This window comes from Nuphar pumila, chromosome 10 (genome assembly GCF_984573655.1).
Source record: "Nuphar pumila chromosome 10, dmNupPumi1.hap1.1, whole genome shotgun sequence".
Taxonomy (NCBI): Eukaryota; Viridiplantae; Streptophyta; class Magnoliopsida; order Nymphaeales; family Nymphaeaceae; genus Nuphar; species Nuphar pumila.
The window spans coordinates 97,285,286-97,304,408 of record NC_143258.1 but is presented as its reverse complement, the minus strand read 5'-3'; the positions used below and the strand labels follow the sequence as shown (position 1 = coordinate 97,304,408).

The following is a 19,123-nucleotide window of genomic DNA, read 5'->3' as shown; positions in this document are numbered from 1 at the left end:
CATATATAAAGCCAACCTGGTTTGGAATTTGCTGATGAGATTTTTGCATATTGACTTTTTGAGTTTTCCTTTGAACATCAGCATTCCCAGGTAAGTAAAGGGGAGATTTTTCGATTGCCATTCACTCCATCGAGCTATGGTGTCTACTTTGTTGCAGGGGAGATTGCATGACACAAAGATGGACTTTTCTTTGCTTATCTATAAGCCTGGCATTGTCTCAAAGGCCTCCATAGTCTCGAGAAAGTTTCAGAGAGTGTCCGTGATCAGAGATAAAACAACAACACATCGTTAGTAAAAAAAGAGTGATGCCAATGAAATCCTTTTATGGAGATGGGACTGAGAAGCCCCATGGAGACCGAGAGGTCGAGGTGTCTGGTGAGGCGTTCAGTAGAAACAGGTAGGGGGATTGTGGATCCCTCCTTTGGTTTTTGAAAATAAATAACAAGAATAGTGATCAATACCAGCACGAAACCGACAGGAGGGGTCGTCTTCGACTTGGGGCATTGTAGTGCACTGGTTAGCTCAGAGGACAATGAGCGGGGACCCTCGTGCGATCAGCGGATCAAAGGAAGGAGCCAAAGACTGTCAAGGATATCTAAGAAGGACCGCCCTATAGTTTAGTTCTCCTTGCTTTCTCTCTTGCACAAAGCATGTTATGCATGATGATAATCTTGATAATTGATTATGCTAGCTATACTTTATAGTTGAATGCTTAAATGTGTTTGTGTATGATTGGATGTAACCAACTAAAGTATGGTATGAATGATTCATGGGATGGGCGAGATGATGTATGTGACTCTGGGCACGGGGATATGCAATCAATGACACCTCCCTCACCTATAATGAACAATCTTTTCTCATACAAACTTTCTCAACTGGTTGAGATACCCAAATGGGTTTACCTGAGGTTAATGACTAGGAATTTTAGAGATCATCACAAGGAGGTTGAAAAGCAATGTCAAGCAAGAGGTGACTCAATCTTATTCTTAAGTTCATTGAGTAGATCATCTGAAAAAGTCCTATATAATTTTATACCTAGCATTTTAGGACATTCAATTATAAACTCTTATAATTTGCTTCCAAAGATCCTTAGTGGCTATGCAATAATTCAAGTAATTCTGCTTCATCATCATTTTTTTTTCTTTAGGATAATCTCTTCGTTAGGATTTCAGACTTAATTCATAGCTTCTTTCTAAAGGCACATTTTAACAATGCACGGAGAGCATTTTTCAATAGCATTTATTGGATCAGTTAATTCAACTTCATCAGAGTTGATTAGTTGGTATGAGTCCCCAAGTAGGATTTATTTGACAATGTGAGGTCCTTTTCAATTTGGGTGCCACTTTTTCCAAAGGGTACAACCCAATATGGTGAATGAACTTTAAGATCATCTCATTGACTCGGAAGGATCACACAATCACATGTTTGACATAGTATCTTTCAATTCTTCTTCAATATTTTTTTATTGTGCTCGAGCATGAAAAAACTTTTCTCATCTAAGAGATCCAATTCATCCCGTTTAAGCTTTTGTTGAGCTTCAAAATGTAACTCTAAAACAACTATCCTGAGTCAGCCCTAAGGGAGTGATGATAGTGAGGGTAAATGAGTTTTTTTAAAAAAAATAAAATAAAAAATTCATGCTTTTATCGGCGATTTGCAAAATAGACCTTTCCTTAGGTCATTTTTGTAAACTGGTTCTTGCCTTTTCATTAACCTTTGCAAATCAATACTTAAGGTTAACAGCCATTACTTTCCGTGACGGTAACTGTTAAGGGCAGGCAAATTCGCAGTTCTACCCATATGAGAGGACTAATTTGCAAAAAATGAACGAGGTAAGGATTAATTTGTAAATAATCAGTAAAATGACGATTCTTCTTTAACAACAACCATTTTGCAAAGAAAGAAAGACGGACTAATTTGCAAACTGTGAGTAAAAATAACCATTGTGCCCTCATTGAGGACCATTTTGCCAAAAACAAATAAAACAAAGACTGATTTGTTGAAAAGAAAACCATGCAAATGTGCCCCCACTGTTATTGTTTTTAGACTTGGCTTCTCGTCCTCTCCTCAGTAGTGTCTTGTGTTTTTTTGATATTTACACTGAGAAACCAGCCCCAGGATCAGAGACCTAGCCGCGCTGGCTTTGCCTGCCATACTTACTGTCGGTGTCAAATTCCGTGGGCTAGCGGCCCATGATATTTGAACCTCCAAAAAGTCACCACTTTTCGACTTGCAAGGGGGTGACACCCATGATATTTGAACCTAGACCACCTGCCTAGCGGCCTAGGTCCCATCCCACTATGCCAACCACCTTTGAGGCCAGTAGCTTCTTGTGTTGAGATGGTGTTTTTCAAGTTTCAACCACTTAGTTATATTTGGTTTGTAACAGCAGAAAGTGTCAACATGAAGAGTTCAAATACACCAAAAAAAGCTTTATTTTTTGAAATGGATATCTCAACAAATTCGTGGTAACCACTTCAGAATCATTAGGACCGGACTTGTAGTAGAGTCTGTTTCAGCATGTCAAGCTTTGGCGTGATCTACATCTGCCCCGTTTTACCTATTTCTGTGAAACCAGTTTTTTGTGGATCGGGTACTACAATCATATCAGATCAGGTATGAGAGTTTGAGCCAGACATGGACTCAAAATTAGATCCATTTTTGAAATCTGGGTTTAGTGTTTTGTCAGGCCTAACCCGACCCCTAGTCAACCTGTTTGCATTCGAAATCATTAGAGCTTCAACTGAACATCCATACAGTGCATTTCCTTCCCAATCTCAAAATGAATGCTCCGATTCTCGTCAGGGATGCACAACGAACCGAGCCGTCTCGGGCTCGGCTTGTGGCTCATCCGTAAGGTAAATGAGCCGAGTTTGTACACCGCTCTAAGGCTCGGACGAGCCGAGCTTGATCGGCCTCTCGAGATAGATAAGTTCGGGTAGGCTCGATAAGGCTCGGTAGCCTTTTACGGGTATTTCGGAACCGCCCCGCCCCTTTACCCCTTCTCGAAGACTCGACCTAGGGTGTTCAGTTTCCATTCCACCCATTTTCGCTCTCTCCCCTCGGCGGACCTCCCCCTCGCCTCGTCCCGACCGCTGACGTCCCCTCGCCGCCTCCGATCGCCGTTGCCCGCCAGATCACTACCACACGCCATCAACCTGTGTCTCCCGGCAGTCCCCTGCGAGGCTGTCCCTCCCGGCGGTCCCACCACCATCATCTGTGCCACTGGGCGTTTGCCCACTGACCACCACCATAGAGCTTCTTCCCTGTAAGGTCTCTCTCTCAAACTTTCTATCTCTCTTCTCTCTCTATTGTGGAAAAATGAAACTTGTTCCTTGTAGTTCTGCTCTTGCTTTCTGAAATCATCTAATTCTTTTTATTATTTTGTGGCATGCACATTTATCTTTATGCTGTCAAGTTGTCCTAATTGATGCAATGATAACATAGGACTGTATTGGCTAGTGTCTGTGCAGATTGGAGTAATGAAATTATGGTTTGAAAAATCGAGCACTTGTGAACATGATAGAGCCAAACAATCTCTCGAATTAGGGATTTTCGAATTAGAGTTTCAAATTTGGTATTTTTGATTTAGGGTTTCAAATTATGGCTTTTGCGAATTGGGTTTTGAATTAGGGTTTTAATTTAGCACATTTCGATTTAGGGTTTAATTTAGGGCTTTTTGATTTAGGGTTTTGAATTAGTCATTTTGAATTAGTGCTTTTCAAATTAGGGTTTGATGGTTTTCTATATTTAAAATTTTTATATAAAAAAATAGGATTTCCTATTTAGGTCGAAACAAACGTTGAACGAAGTACAGATGTTACAGTGTGTTTTGTCTGTTCTGTTCTACTGTTTTGTCCAATCTTGGACAAACAATCAAACAGTTCCCTGGGGTCCGATTGGTGCGTTTGGGACAAACATCATGCATTCTATTCATGCAGTGTTTGTCTCGTGGTTCAGATGTGACCTTACCAAGCCCCAAAAGGGTTTGGCGCAGTGTGATGGGACCTATCCCACTAAGCAATCTCTAGGTTCAAATCCCATGAGCATCATCGACTCCCTGGGGGCAAGGGGTATGCCCATGGAGTTTTATGCTGTCAGGACAGTGATTGTAAGTAAGACAGACCACGGTTCGGTCTATGATCCTGGGGGTGGGATTTGTCTGTGTAAATATCAAAAAAATGCGACCTTACCATGTCATAGAGTTCTCTTCTAGACTAACTTTCCTTTTAAAGCAAAACATCCTCCAAACACTTCAAAAGTGTTCTCCCCATTTTTATCCCTACTCGCAACAAGGATACCCTGTGGGTTTCGAACTTGTGACTCCATGCTCACAAGTCAGCAAAAACACGTGGAAGTGGAACCATAGAAGTTTTACCCTTAGCTCTGAATGGGAAGACCGTCTTGAGTGATAACTAATAATCGATTGATCGATGCTCCCTCTGGTAAATTTCCTTAACGATACTCTCACGGATTCGATCACACTCGTCGCATTTGATCAACCCTAACGGTCCCGATTTTAAATCCCCCTGTCACAAACTTTGGGTTTGTGCAGCTAATCAGATACAAATTCATATGCTAACAATAGTCCAAAACATACTAACTCAAAGATGGGAGGGTGACTTTTATTCTGCTTGGCTACTGAAACACTTTTCTTCTTTTTCTCTTTGTTTGTATTAAAGTAGGGTTTGTGGTTGGAAAATGGCTAAAAGATTTAGGGAATTCAGTGCAAATGGAATCCGTTTTCGCGAAATTCCCTAAATCCCGACACACCTTCAAGGGAATTCGCTAAGTAGCGATATGAGAATGGTTTTGGAGTCTCCATCTACCGAATTTGTTTTACTTTGAAGAATACAATGGAAGTCAATTAGAACTGGTTAAAAAGTGTGGTGTATGTGCATAGGACAACCGTGGCAGCTAAGAAAACATGCAATATGCAATAATCGTGTTCGCTGTCGTTCTGTTTTTGTTGAAGATATAGATGTAAGGATGCTCCCTATTGAACACGGATCACGTCAAGGGTTCCTCAGACAGATGACCATCCAACAAACCCTGGATGCTGTTCTCCGCCAGCGAGATGAATGCAACTAAAAAATCCAACAGATTGAATGCTCCTCATGTAGATTAGCCCCAAAAGTTTTTACTCCACCATTGGGACTCCAGATGAATGGCATCAGTAGTTTTAAATTTAACGGCCAGAATGGTTTTCAAGTATAGGGTTTTGAGCAGAGTTATCGGAAGCTTCTTAGATAGGTGGGACCCAGAAACTTGCTTCGGACGCGCGATACTCCTCACTTCTGAAATTTGATGAGAACCTCAATTTCCCCACGCTTCTCCTACGCTTTCCACACGCTTCATTTATTCTTATTATATATTCTCTTACTCAACTTTTCATGCCTTTTATGTGGTTTCTCTGTCTCTTCTCACTCACTTCCATATGCTGTTGCTAAATTAGTAGTAATCATTTTAAGATTTTGTTAAAAATTTATTTCTTACACTAAAAAATTATGAAAATTAATATTAGTCACTTTTATTTTAGTTTTTATTTGTGTTTCATTTTGATTCTCATTCAATTCTTATATTTCTTTTTTTTATTCCTCGCTTCTCGCTTCCTATATATTTTAAAATGCACCGCTTCCCGTATCGTTTCCTGCTTCCGCTTCCTAGTCTGACAACCTTGGTTTTGAGGCATGTCCAGCGTTGAATTCATCTTGTTGGTGAATGACATCCAGATTCGTTGAACAGTTTTTCTGTCCATTAGAATCTTGAACCTGATCTTCTCTCCTCCCTGTGCCGGATTTATTCCCAAGATGCCTTATGGATGAAAGTTATGAATCAAAAAGGGTATGATTTTAATAAGAGAGGAGGTTGGATTCATTATCGAGGAGTCTTCTGGAGGTTGCTCCTCCTAATTCAGAAAGTTCTAACATATAGAGTGATCTGACATGATTTATTTTAAGGGTTGTTGGCCCAATTTAGGTATTTTAATGCCATATCAAAGCTTAGATGCTGCTGCTTTTTATGTCTACTAATTAAAAGTTTATATACCTTGAATGTGTGGACTTTAGATTTTTTGGAGAATTACTGCATCTAGCTAGTTATTTCGGGCACATGTTTTGCAAACCACTTCACGTATGCTTTTCACATATTTTACATTTTATACTTCATATGAATTGTCATGCACCACTCACCACTTGAGGTCTCACTCTCCTTAGTCTCTCTTTTTCTCCCTTTTTTTTTTTGGTTTACCCTAGGGCTTCATTCTTCCTAAAATTTTCTCTTTTTGCCATTAATTTTAGGCACAAATTTGTTGAGACATGTCATCCAAAAGGAAAAATTACAAGGAGAAGATCATCCGTCGAAAGTAACTCTCTCTAATTTCTTCTTTTCCCCTTCATGCTATTTCATTTTATTGATTCCTTTCTGTTTCTTTTAATACTTTTATTAATTCTATTGTTATAGAGCAGAATATGAAGATTGTGATGTTTACTGTGTTTGCTTATTTAAATCATGCAAAATTTACTGAGAAAATTGCTAATTATTGCTATTGTGTAATTTTTTTTTTATGTTTTAAATATTTCTTCAGTGAATGGCTAAAATTACTCAGCTAGGATATTTACATTGTCAGTTCATTTTTTTCTATACAATCTGCTTCTAATTTATGTAATTTGAAGGGAAAAAGAGGAACATGCTAAGAAATTGTGGATATCATCATCTAGGCCCTTGGTTTGTGAGCTTCTTATATCATTGAGAAAGAGCAATAATTTGCATTTTTTTAAAAGCAAAGAAAAATCACTTATTCAAATTAAACCAATTAAACACATGGCAAGGAAGGAAAGATGAATAAATAAAAGCAAAGACTGGACAGTACATTATGGTGACAATGTGTTTCCTTGGTAGTGTAATGAGGCCTGACTAAACATTGTCAAGCCCTAGCCCTGTTGTATATGTCCCATTCCACTGCAACTCCACTACTTCATTTATACTATATTGAATAGCCAAGTGAATGAGTTCTTCAGGAGACAGATGTCAACCTTGAAAAATTCATTCATTTCTCTCTAGCCATGTCTGTCACTCGGGTGTTTTGATCCACCACAACCATGGCACCTCTAGGAGAGACCTAAGAGTGATTGTCTCTCTGGTCCTAAGCAGAACATGTTAGGCTTCATGAGCCAAGCAACTTCAAAAAGGTGTATGATGAATGATCATTGGCAAAACACGTGCATTCGTGACTCCCATTACTTGTACATGTTGCACATGCTTGCTTGCATGTGTAACCCTTCGCAAATTTTCACCTTGAGTTCCAATATTGAAACATAACTGGTGACTGGGTTGTTTCAACAACTAACACTTTTCATTTGATACTTCACTATCTCTGGTGCGAGAATTTATCTTCAATACTGATGTTATTCTCATGATTTTCATCCACTCTTGAACTTGTCTTCTTTTATGTTTCATTTTGCTGTCCAGGTTTCAACTCGTTTCGTCATCTTGTTTTCCAGTCAGTCCGACTTTGTCAAGTGAGTCTACCATGGTGCAGTGGAAAATATTTATCAAGGTTGTCTATAAAATAGTTATGTCTTAAAAGCCATGTAATAGGGACAAGCAAACAATTAACAAGTTTTTTCTAAAATATGTATTCCCTGAAAGCTTTCTATAAGACCCAATACTTTGTTGCTTCCTCAAGGGAGGCCCTTCCAAAAAGGAGGAATTTTTCAGCAAAAGTGGGTGTGTAAGATTCATTTATTCCATGCAAGTAGACTCTTTTAATGTGATTCTGTGTGCTGCTTGGTTAAGAATCACTAAAAGTGATCTCTCGGATTTTTAGCAACAAAGGATGATTTTGTATATGCTTCAATCCATTTCTTTCATTTCCTCTTGAATCTCGTCACTCTAAAGATGATTAAACAAATCCCTCTTGACACTATCAAATGCTTTCCATAGATCAAACATAAGGTAAAAGATGGCTCATTTGATGAGCCCAAAGTATATATAGTTTTGTGCTATGTTGGTGCAATTAGCAATATTATACCACTTTGTGGTAAAGCATTAGCTTAACTTGATAATTGAAAAAAGACCATACCGAGTCTCTTGTCCAATAGCTAGGCCAGCAACTTGCAGATATTGTTAAGCATGAAAATCAGGCAACAAAACCTGTTGATGTTGAGGACCTGCACTTCTTTATGTAATAAAACCAAGAGGAACCAATTTGTTTCCTTGTGAAACATGTAATTTGATGGAGTTCTCTTGTCATTTGAACAAATCCTTTTTGTGGGATGACAAAAAAAGCCTTGAAGAAGCATATAGGGTATTTCTCTGATCTCGGTGTCTTGTTATTTCTAATGTATAAACAGCTTTGTTGGATTTGTCTTCCATAAAAAAAAACTGCAAAGCTCTCTTTAGCTCTTTGGAAATTTCTTTGAATTTTTGAATCTTCGGATGTCTACACTTACAATATACTCAGTATCTTCTTACCAAATGCCATTTGATGAAAAAATATTTCATTTGATCCCCCTCCCTGATCTAGTTCATTCTAGATTTTTAGATATACTTGATCTCCTTCCCAATCCTACATTCTGCTATCCTATCTAGATGCTTACACTTTCTTGCACTTGCTCAAGTGATTTGTATCTGCTGAAGTATTATCAAATTTGCTAGCATGTTGTTTTGCTGTTCAGTCTATTGCTGTTTTTTTTTTGCAAAATTATTATTATTAATAGAAGAGTTTAAAGTAAAAAATAAGCTATTCCCAGTTGTCTTATGACATATTGTTGCATGTTGCATTTCAAACATTCTTGTACATAGAGAAAATGAATGTGTTAAATTTAATTCCAAGCTGTTTGGTTTTTATGTATGACTTAAAGCATGACAGATTAGCTCCATATCATGGAGATGCTGGTTTATATTGGCTCACTATTACATTCCAAGTTGTTTGGTTTTCCCTTGTTTATATGGACTCACTTCTTTTCATGCTTTCTTTAACAAACTTATCTTTTTTTCCCCTTGAAATGGTCAGGGAAGAGAAGCAAGATGAACCTGAAGTGCCAAAATACCGAGATCGTGCAAAGGAGCGCAGAGAGGATCAAAATCCGGACTATGAACCAACTGAACTTGGATCATTTCATTCAGTTGCTCCTCCAGGCACTGTTGACCTGAGGTGAAAATGTGCCTCTTATTTTCTCTGTCGTCAATTTTGATCTCAGTTAAAAAGTTTCTTCAATGTTTTACTCTGTAATATGACTGCCAACCTTTTGTAGGACTGCTGATGCACATAAGATATCCATTGAGAACAGTAAATATCTTGGAGGTAAGTGCACTATCTGACCATTGGAAATTTATCACATCCATATGAACTGGTATTTTCCAATCCTAAAATTTGAGAAAATATTTGGTTTGTGATGGATATAATGGTTAATTGGTTGGTCTTGTCATTTGTGAATGTCTTTTACAAAATGTTCCAGACTTTATGTTGATATCAACACTTATGACAGTTATTTTCAGAATGATCACACGACACTAGTGGGTTTTTATTACCATGTGCAAGCTTGATGTACTGTTGTCTAAAATGTGATTTTTTAATGATTTACTTCATTGCTGCATTTACCTTCCGATATATGTATTTCTAAGCGATCTTCTATTCTGGCATGATGACAGTGATATGCTTGCTGTTGATGTTCCAATATGGAAAATATTGCCATCATCGACTCTATTGTACTCTCTAGTAGAAACAGAGTTTCTTCACTTTTTTTGTGTGTGTGTCGGGGGGGGATCAAGCACTATGGATATGATCTAATATGTATTGTTTAATCAAAAACATGTTTTGGATAGTTTGGTTGTGTCGTATAAGCACATCTCTTCTCTAAAATTCAACATTCTACAATTCATTACAATTTCATGACTGAAAAAGTCATGTTTTTACGTTGAAACTGCTCGATCCAAGTGCATTTTCTAACAAATAAAGCATGATTAACATATCTGTGGGGTCAGATTGATCAAGGCTTTCTAGCGTGGATCATGAGTTCATGAATATGGTGAATCAGAACAAGTGAGCAACTCTGAATTCATCCCACCGATTTTGTGATTATGCTTATCCTTCACATATCGGGATTGAGTTCTTAAATATTTATATATTTTTTTGATTAGCAAGCTGGGAGTTCTAAATATTTATGGTTTCTACTCACTTGAATTTCCATCCTTAGAAATTATACTTTGACAACAGAACACTTTGGCTACTCGAACATGACAAAGCATACAATAGTAGAATATTAACTGTTCACCTTGAGGACTTTTTGTGTTTCTTGGTTGAATTTGATTTACATGTAGATACTGATGGAGTTGTGACAGATTCATATCACAGAGTGTTCATATACTCATCTCTCTCTCTCTATATATATATATATATACAGGGGTTTGACTCTCTCTCTATATATATACAGGGGTTTGATCATGTTCACTATTCCATATTAATTTCATTATACTAATTGTTATTCTATAGGTGATGTGGAGCATACACATTTGGTGAAAGGCTTAGATTATGCATTACTTCACAAGGTTAGGAGTGAAATTGATAAGAAACCTGAGGTTACAGGTGAAGGAGAGGGAAAGTCTAGGTATGTTTAATGCTCTAAAATGATCAAAGTATGTCAGCTTGTTGTCGTAATTCATGTTTGTTGATAGAGGTGAATTTACTGTTTCTGATAAATGTTGGTAATACACTGATTAATGGTGAAATGGGCCTGTTGCTGGTGCCATGATCTGCCAAAACTCAACCTGCTTGCCGCATACTTGGGTTTGTCATTGGACTTTAGACATTGACCACATAAGTCTTTGAAACTTGAAAGTAGGATTCTGCCAATGGTCCAATCAAACTTGTCTTTGCACAAGGGATGGTGCATTTGTTGCCTTGCTTTTTCTATTAACTTTATTACTTCGCTTTCCTGGTGTTACCATAGCTATTTCATCTGATGAGGTGCTGGTTTTCTCTTTTCACAGAGGTTCCAAAGAAGATCAGCCATTGTCATTCCGTACTGCCACAGCAAAGGTTCAGTTTTCTTCATAAGAATTAGTGTTGAAACATGTTAGCTTGTGTTCAATAAGAAAGTTTTCTGCTATTGTTAGTAGGTATTTATTGGTCTTATTTCTGCTTTCTTGTTTCAGTCAGTGTATCAATGGATTGTCAAGCCTCAAAGTGTCATAAAGGCTAATGAAATGTTTCTTCCTGGTCGAATGTCATTTGTCTTCAACATTGTAAGTTCCTGTTATAATGTTTTTACTTTTAGTATGTCAAGTTTGTATTTTGTTGTTTCCCATGATTGAATATCTATTTTTCTATGGAGCGCTTTTTTTTTGGGTGATGCTGTTTTCTCCATTTAAAGTTGCAGAATGTATTAGATATTTTTGGTCAAGAAATATATAAGGCCCACTTTTGGAAAGTAGTGCTTGTAGGGTTGGACTGATCCCAATGTTTTGACAGTCTAGGGATCAATCAACTATCAATCAGACCCAAGACAAGTGTCAACACAACACTCATAATCTTGATAATTCTGATAAGATGACGTGAGGTGCACACATAACTCACCTCAACGGCTAACTCCGACCCAATAACAACAATGCCAAAAAAGAAATGATGCATCATATAAAATTCTGTGATGGACAAAACAAATGCTATAAGAAATCGATATAAGCACATGAAAACAAATTTCCAAATAAGAGAGTTCATACATAAGAATCTATTTGAAAAAGCAAGGTTCTCAATCACACCCAATATTGATAGATAAATCATATGCAAAACAAGATATCAGTTAATATCTTTTGCAAGCAAAGGCAATCAAGATTATACCAATAACAATGGTGAATGATCATGACCAATATAAGCAAGCTATATAGAAAGATAGCTCAATTTAGATAATAAGTCTACTGTGAGACAACAATGACATGTAATATTAATGAAAAAGCACATATAGAGATCCTCATAGAACCATATATAAATCCAAGATCATATATAATTACCATCAATCATGAATACTCAAAGCAATAAGATAATCTAATAACGTATAGCCATATATGCTATACAAAAGCTATGAAAATTAAAGTTAACCATTGAAGCGACATAATCATAAAAATATGGGACATGAGCATGTCAATATTAGAGCATACAAAATATTCATGGTATTACCAAAGAATTTAAAACCATGATAACTCAAGGTATACATCATACAAGAATCTAAAGTTCTTAAGGAATACATTATTGACATGAAATCCACATAATATACCTAAAAATCATTCTTTGACATGCTTAAAGTCACCAATGATCATTACGATAATACACACAACCAAAAATTAGTATTTTGCAAACAACATGAATAAGCATATTATTTAAGATTTTTAAGAAACCACATTATCTTGTAAAATATAATTTTCATGACGTTATTTTTCAAAAAATATACATATTCATAATGAAAACATATATTTCAAGCAAACATGTTTATGCAAAAACATATATCAAAAGACAATAATTTCCACAAATTCTAATTTTAATTAATTTGAAATCATATTCATTTTTAACATATTTAATAAATAGACACAATATTTCAAACACATTTTTAAATATATACCATAAATAATTGAAGTAGAGAATCCAAAAAAATTACATACCAAAATATGAGTCTCGAGTCCAAGCCGTACATCAATTTAAATCTTCCTTTCGAAGCACAAGTATAAACAAGATACCAAGACCAAGATGCCTTGCTCTGATACAATGTAATGAAGCGTGTGGGAGCCTCCAATGAGAATGATTCAATCACAAACACACAATTACCAAGAAAGAATATAATGCACAATGACCCAACACAAGCACAAAAATGCTAAATAGTCTCAAAAGATACAAGAACACATAAAAAAATATTGTTTATTGAATAGCTTTTACAAAAGCTCAAAAGTACAAAGGCCTTTGAGCCTTATTTTATACACAAATGAGAGACCAAGGGGGCTCCCATTATAGATGTTGGGGAGCTCCTATGGTCATATTTATGACTGTTGGGAGATGCCTCAATGTCTATAATGAGTGCAATGACAACAATCCCAAAAATGCCCCTGGTGGACAGAATAAATTACCAAAATACCCTTGTATTAAATTACCAAAATACACTTAGGCAGACTAAATTACCAAAATGCCCCTGTATGAAATGACAAAAAGTCCCCTCGTGGTCAAACTAAATTACATCAAGATATATCAAGAAATATAGTTATATATAAATATAAATATCTAACTATATATTTTAACTGTATGCATCTTCATCAGATGAGAGGACCTCTTACTGTTGTTTGCATTAATGCATTGCTTGAAAAAGTGAATATTTCTTTCGGTTTAGAGATAAGACAATGCCAGAGTGTTGTATTGGGGATCCCAATCATGATAAAATGAATTGAGATGATAGATTGTCCTACAGGTACTTGTTACATATAGAAAGTTGTTCTTTGGCCAATTAAATGCACTTTTTCCTTTTCTGGGGACCAACCAAGAAGACCAAGCTTGATTGCATTTCCTATCCCACCTGATTTCAGCTTTATTTGACATGCTGTTATGGCGTAATTCGGTAATTCCTATAATTTTACCTTTATGTTTCAGTATTTTATTTTTCCTTTTCTGGGGGGCAACCAAGAAGACCAGGCGCATTTTATTTTTCACTGATAGAGAAGAAGCTACATAGACATACACCCAAGTTTCAGTTCATACCTTTTTTATTCTTTTGAATACTATAATACTTGATATTGCTTGTGCTATGTGTTGCTGGAGTCCTCATCATGGTCTATCTAATTTTTGTTAGGAGGATAAATTTTCTCCTGATATACCTACTACTTTGCATCGAAGTAAAGATGACTGTCCTGTTTCTCAGGTTTGTATTTTCCCTGTGTTAGCTGAAACTACTATTTGCTTGTAGGACATGCTTACGTCTCTTCCTTGTTGCAGGAAATGGTTACTGTAAGTGTGGATGGTTCTGTACTTGAGCGCATTGCTAAGATTATGTCGTATCTTCGGCTGGGATCATCCGGGAAGGTTCTGAAGAAAAAGAAAAAGGAGAGAACCGAAGTGAAAGGTGTGAACTTGGTGAAGTGTTTTTTTCAGAATCTTATGTTTTCTTTTCTTTCCCTTTTTCTTTTTCTGGTTTAATTATAAAAGTTATGGTTGGACCATTATGGTAAGGGTCTGTTCTTTCCTTGTGTCCTGTATAAGTGTATTGGTTTTAAAGTTACCCATTGGGATTGATGTTCAACTAGGATGCGGTTAATGTAGGGTTTGAAAGTTCAAAGAGCTAATGTTACTCTTAATGTCTATATAGTGCCACACTTATGTTGCTGTGAATTCCATGCCCATTTCATTTTGAAAAAAATATAGCAGATGACAAAAATGTAGTTGTTTCTGTTAAGAAATCTGAATGTCCTTTGTTTGTATCAGAAATCATAGAACTTTTGAAAAATAAACTGTAATTTACATGTAAATTTACAATTTTTGTTTCCTTCAAAATGGTTATATGTTGTAGACATCCAATACCTTGTGGAATACCTTTTGGAATGTTGCTATTGTAAAGCTGCATATCATTTATTTTTGGACTTTCTGGCATTGCAATCAATCAAAACTTACAGGATCTCTGAAGTTGGCATGAGTTGCCGAGAGTATTGGGATGAATGCTTCATTGAATGTTCTTGTACTGTACTTTGCAAACTACAAAGTCAAAATGAGAAATATATGGTCTATGGTTCAATAAGCTTGTACTTTTATTTTCCCTTGATTTATTGGGAAAAAGTAAAGGGGATAGTCTACGTTCATTAAAAACTTAATGTCATTATAATCTTATGTGTTTTCACTTTTGGTAGGGTAGACATGATATTCATGTTGTGACATGTTTACTTGTAAACAGAGAAAATCTCTGCTGATGTCAACGAAGATGAAGATGAGAAGCCACTGCAAGCTGAAAATGGAATTTCATTGCATAAAACTGAGAGGGAAGTGTTACAACTGCAGCCTCCACCTCCACGTATGAACCATGCAAGTGCTGGTGATAGACAGGCTATGGCAGTTAGTAGAGTTGAAGAGGATGATATATTTGTCGGGGAAGGTACTGATTATGCAATCCCCAGCAAAGATGCTGGTGAAAGTCCTGTCTCTGAGGACATGGAAGAGTCACCTCGCAATCGGGAAAGGCCATCCTACTTCACTCGACCTGAATATGGCCCTGTTCCGCCTGAGACTATCCAAGATTGGGAACAGACGGTGAGTAGTATGTTTAGAGCTTGTTATATGGGTCATCATTCTTGTATTTCTATGAAGGAATAATCAAAATAAATTCCTGACCAAAATTTTTTTGATGCATGGAATATTTTATCTGGGAAAATGTCTGTGTATTGTAACTGTTGAATTTGTCACTGTTCAGCATATAGAGTAGAATATTTTATCTGAATAAAATGCCTTGTATTGTAACTGTTGATTTTGTCATTCTGTTCAGCATATGGAGTGTACAATATTTTACTGATCAAATGTCTTAATTTTATCTGTCTGAATGCCATTCTGTTCTGCATATAGAGTTTAAGATACAAAAATTTAGTGGTTGCTGGACTGACCTTTCTAAAGATTTCATGCTAAGGGGCCTGCATCATTTTCATTAAATGAAGCATACTCTATGTCTACGTACTGGATCGGTTTTTTTACCCCAATGTCTGAGGAATGTTTACTTGACTGCCCATTTGTGAAATTTCATGTTTATCAACTTATGCGAACTGCACTGTCACAAAATTCAGTTGTTATATGTTCCTATTCTAAAAATTTTTCTTCATAAAGAAAGACATTTTACAGATACAGTATCAATGTCTAGGGGAGTGTCATTGTCACTATTTTAAGGTTCTAAGTTCCTCAAACTAATTGGAATTCTTTTCCCTCTCTCTCTTTATGTTGGTTACTTATAAAATGTTGACTGCTTCAACAGTTCTTTTGTACAGGCTCATGGTTGAACTTGGCTTTTGATTTAATATTGCAGAATGGCTATGGTGCTATGCCAGGGCCAGTATTAGCCTCTGGCTACCAGGGCGAGTGGCAAGATTATCAATATGCGGAACAGTTGACTTATCAAGACGATTATGTACAGCAAGCTTTACCAAGCTATGATACACAGGCTGCTGCAGTTGTAAATCAGGATCCTCATTTTATGACACAAGAAGAGAAGGATCGTGGTCTAGGGTCTGTCTTCAAGCGTGATGACCAGAGGCTTCAGCAACTAAGGGAAAAAGATGCTCGAGAAAAGGATCCAAATTTCATCTCTGAAAGCTATTCAGAATGCTACCCTGGATATCAGGAGTATAACCATGAAATTGTGGACAGCGACGATGAGGCCGATTTGTCTAAAATGGATATGGGTGGACGGGTAAGGATTTTCCTGTCACTACATGTATTTGTTTAGGGCAATAAGAACTTAAAATGAAAGTTTCACTTCATCAGAAAAGAAGGAAAGAAATATTGGGAAGATTTTGTTGCATGCTTCTTATCATGTTTGTCAGTTAGAACTGGTGTAAAAGCCTATCTAGGCCAGAAATGTCTCTGTTGGGTTTGATGCAAACCACTTGGCATCAAGTCATTGGAGCAATTCATGCTTGGTTCAAGTTTCCCAAGTTTCTATGGTCGTCAGATCAGGTTGAGTGGCTTAGTCTCTACATCTCATTGATTTGAAATCAGCATGGTTTTATGGTCTTAGTGTCTATAAACCATAAGAATTTGCATCAGGTTCTTCAAGTTTTTTCCTTGTACCTTCTTAATCGTGCAGGAGGCAATATATCTTAACAAGTTCCGAGGTTAATATTAATAATGTGTTCTCAGAATTTTTTTCCATGTCATCTTGATATATTTCTCCTGTTCACAAATATTATTGTTGCATTCCACACACTATTGAGTAATTGCTTATTCTCTGGAATATCTTTTGCATGTCGTATGGTTAACAAAAGTTTTATTAGTGTGTGAAAAGTGAAAACCACATTACGGGGCTTTGTCAAACAATAAATCTTTTGGTTGCTGGTAGCTTTTTTTTTCATGTATCTGCCTCTCTTTAAAAGCTTCTAGAGTTTATACTTATTTTTCATGTTATCAACTATCGTCTGTTCTTACGCAATGGCCATGTCCACGGGCTTAGATGAACTTTGTGATCGAAGGGTGTAGCATTTACTGGTAATTCGAAGTATCCTTTTCATTAGGAATGACAAACTGATGCCTGAACAGAAACAATCACAAAACCATTAAAAGATAGTTGCTTTTGCTTTTCTACTTTTTATTTATAATTATATAGGCAGTTTGAAGGCCTGCATTGGAAGCATGCCCAACTTAGTGGAGAATGGAGTCCAGAATCATGTCTGTCTTCAGACAGCGTCTCTCATACACAATCACCTTGGTCTGAGCACTCCCTAGCTCCCTTTTATGGGCTTCATGGTTTGAATGGTTACCTGGACATGTTCTGCTCCAAATAATGCCCCGCATGAGGCAACAAGTTTTCCCATTGACTTGCTGAGGAGATCTGTCTTTTATTTCATATGTTTTTTGGCTTCTGTTTATGTTATCTTCTTCCTTTCCATTTATTTTCCCTTTTTCTGGTATATTGAAAGCATCTCATATTTATGTTGAGCTTGCTCTGGTTTTCCTATCACAGGCCAAAGGACGCCTTCACCGGTGGGACTTTGAGACAGAGGAAGAGTGGGCTACCTACAATGAGCAGAAGGAGGCTATGCCTAAAGCTGCTTTTCAGTTTGGGGTGAAGATGCAGGATGGTCGGAAGACCAGAAAGCAGAACAAGGAGCAAAAGCTTACCAATGAGCTGCACAAGATCAACAAGTTGCTTTCAAAGAAGATGGCAGAGAAGGGTGTCAGTTACGATGATGGGGAGCATTACGATGAAGTGCGTACATCAAAAAAACTTCGAATTTGAAGCTGAAATGGAGTTGATCTTCCCTTCTGCAGGTTGGATCCCACTTGTATATGTATCTTAGTGAAATCGCAGTTGCCCCTGCTTTCCACATTGATCTTTGTAATGCGTGGGCAGTGAAGGGCCCACCTTATTGTGTTACATATCCTTTTCAAGCTTGACTCAAAGATTCCAGTTATTTTCATTTCAGCGAGCATCATGTGGCATCATTTCATTTATCAGGTTTGCTTCTGTAGGACCAGATCTAGGCTTTACAGCTGGTTGCTTGCTTGATGCTGACCATTCTGCATTTGCATATGGGCTTGGGACTGACAAATTGCATGAAATTGCTTCATCATGCCCCTTGTTCCATCTATATCTGGTTATGTTTGTCCCACTTTATCTTTAGTTCTAAAACTGATTCTCATGTTACTCTGCACCCCATCATGTTGCCTCATTGTCAAATTTGTAGTCTCTATGGGACTTGTTTCTTAGCCGTTTTCAAAGTACTAGGGCCACACAAAACACAAAAAATTGCTGTGTAGTGATTCTTTGTTGTGTTTTGCTCAGAAAATTACTGCCTCTAGCGATTTTCTGTGTTTATGTTTTACAGAGAATCACTGTACATGATAGCTTTTTTCTGTGTTTTGTATTGGCCAGTACTTTGTAAAGTTCTCGGCCTGATCACCTAACCATGTTTCCAAAAGGCCCAATTCAAATGGCAAGTAGAGGGTGATCTGACCTCTGCAATTTTTCCATGACGAAGTTAGTATAAATATCCAAAAAGGAGTGTTCATTTTATCGTGAGAGAAGATGGCTCCAAGATCTTCAACTTTAGGGGCGCTCAGCAATAGGCTAAAACTTATTTATCTAATCCCTTCTACCGATAATTATGTATTTGAAAGCGCTAAGAAACTGGAAGCGCTCAGAGAGGAAAATGATTTTTTATGTCCAATTTCAGATTTGGATGGGGATAGTGCACCGCTTTGACGGTTTTTGAGGTAGCTTCTTTCATACACATTGGATGTGATAGGGATTGCTATTAAAAAAATCGTAATATGGAAAATGCTGATAAGAATTAATTCCACAAATATTGTATTGATTATCGAGTTTGATGGTGCATCCAAAATGTCAGAATTGCATTATATCAGCTTATGCAGCTTTATATATAAAATTGTTACAAAAAT

The 19,123-nt window shown here is 36.9% G+C and overlaps 1 protein-coding gene across 2 annotated transcripts; it reads left to right on the top strand.

Annotated features, from left to right (window-relative positions):
* The first annotated feature begins 3,035 nt into the window (after window positions 1-3,035).
* LOC149827504 (suppressor of mec-8 and unc-52 protein homolog 2-like) lies at window positions 3,036-18,174 on the top strand. 2 transcript variants are annotated; one of them, XM_090019413.1, is made up of 12 exons: window positions 3,036-3,273; window positions 6,300-6,364; window positions 9,017-9,157; window positions 9,258-9,307; window positions 10,496-10,610; window positions 10,993-11,041; window positions 11,158-11,247; window positions 13,827-13,895; window positions 13,970-14,096; window positions 14,919-15,271; window positions 16,032-16,415; window positions 17,685-18,174. In XM_090019413.1, exons 2-12 carry the CDS (start codon window positions 6,318-6,320, stop codon window positions 17,958-17,960), a joined length of 1,701 nt encoding a protein of 566 aa, XP_089875539.1. In that variant the 5' UTR covers window positions 3,036-3,273; window positions 6,300-6,317; the 3' UTR covers window positions 17,961-18,174. The 2 variants fall into 2 exon arrangements, with proteins under 2 accessions (XP_089875539.1, XP_089875540.1); XM_090019414.1 differs by having other exon boundaries at window positions 3,037-3,268.
* The last annotated feature ends 949 nt before the right edge of the window (window positions 18,175-19,123 follow it).

Coding starts and splice junctions, on each gene's coding strand:
- LOC149827504 (XM_090019413.1), top strand. CDS start 6,318: ATGTCATCCAAAAGGAAAAATTACAAGGAGAAGATCATCCGTCGAAA. Junction 13,896..13,969: donor ATGACTGTCCTGTTTCTCAG/GTTTGTATTTTC, acceptor TCCTTGTTGCAG/GAAATGGTTACTGTAAGTGT. Junction 16,416..17,684: donor AAATGGATATGGGTGGACGG/GTAAGGATTTTC, acceptor TTCCTATCACAG/GCCAAAGGACGCCTTCACCG.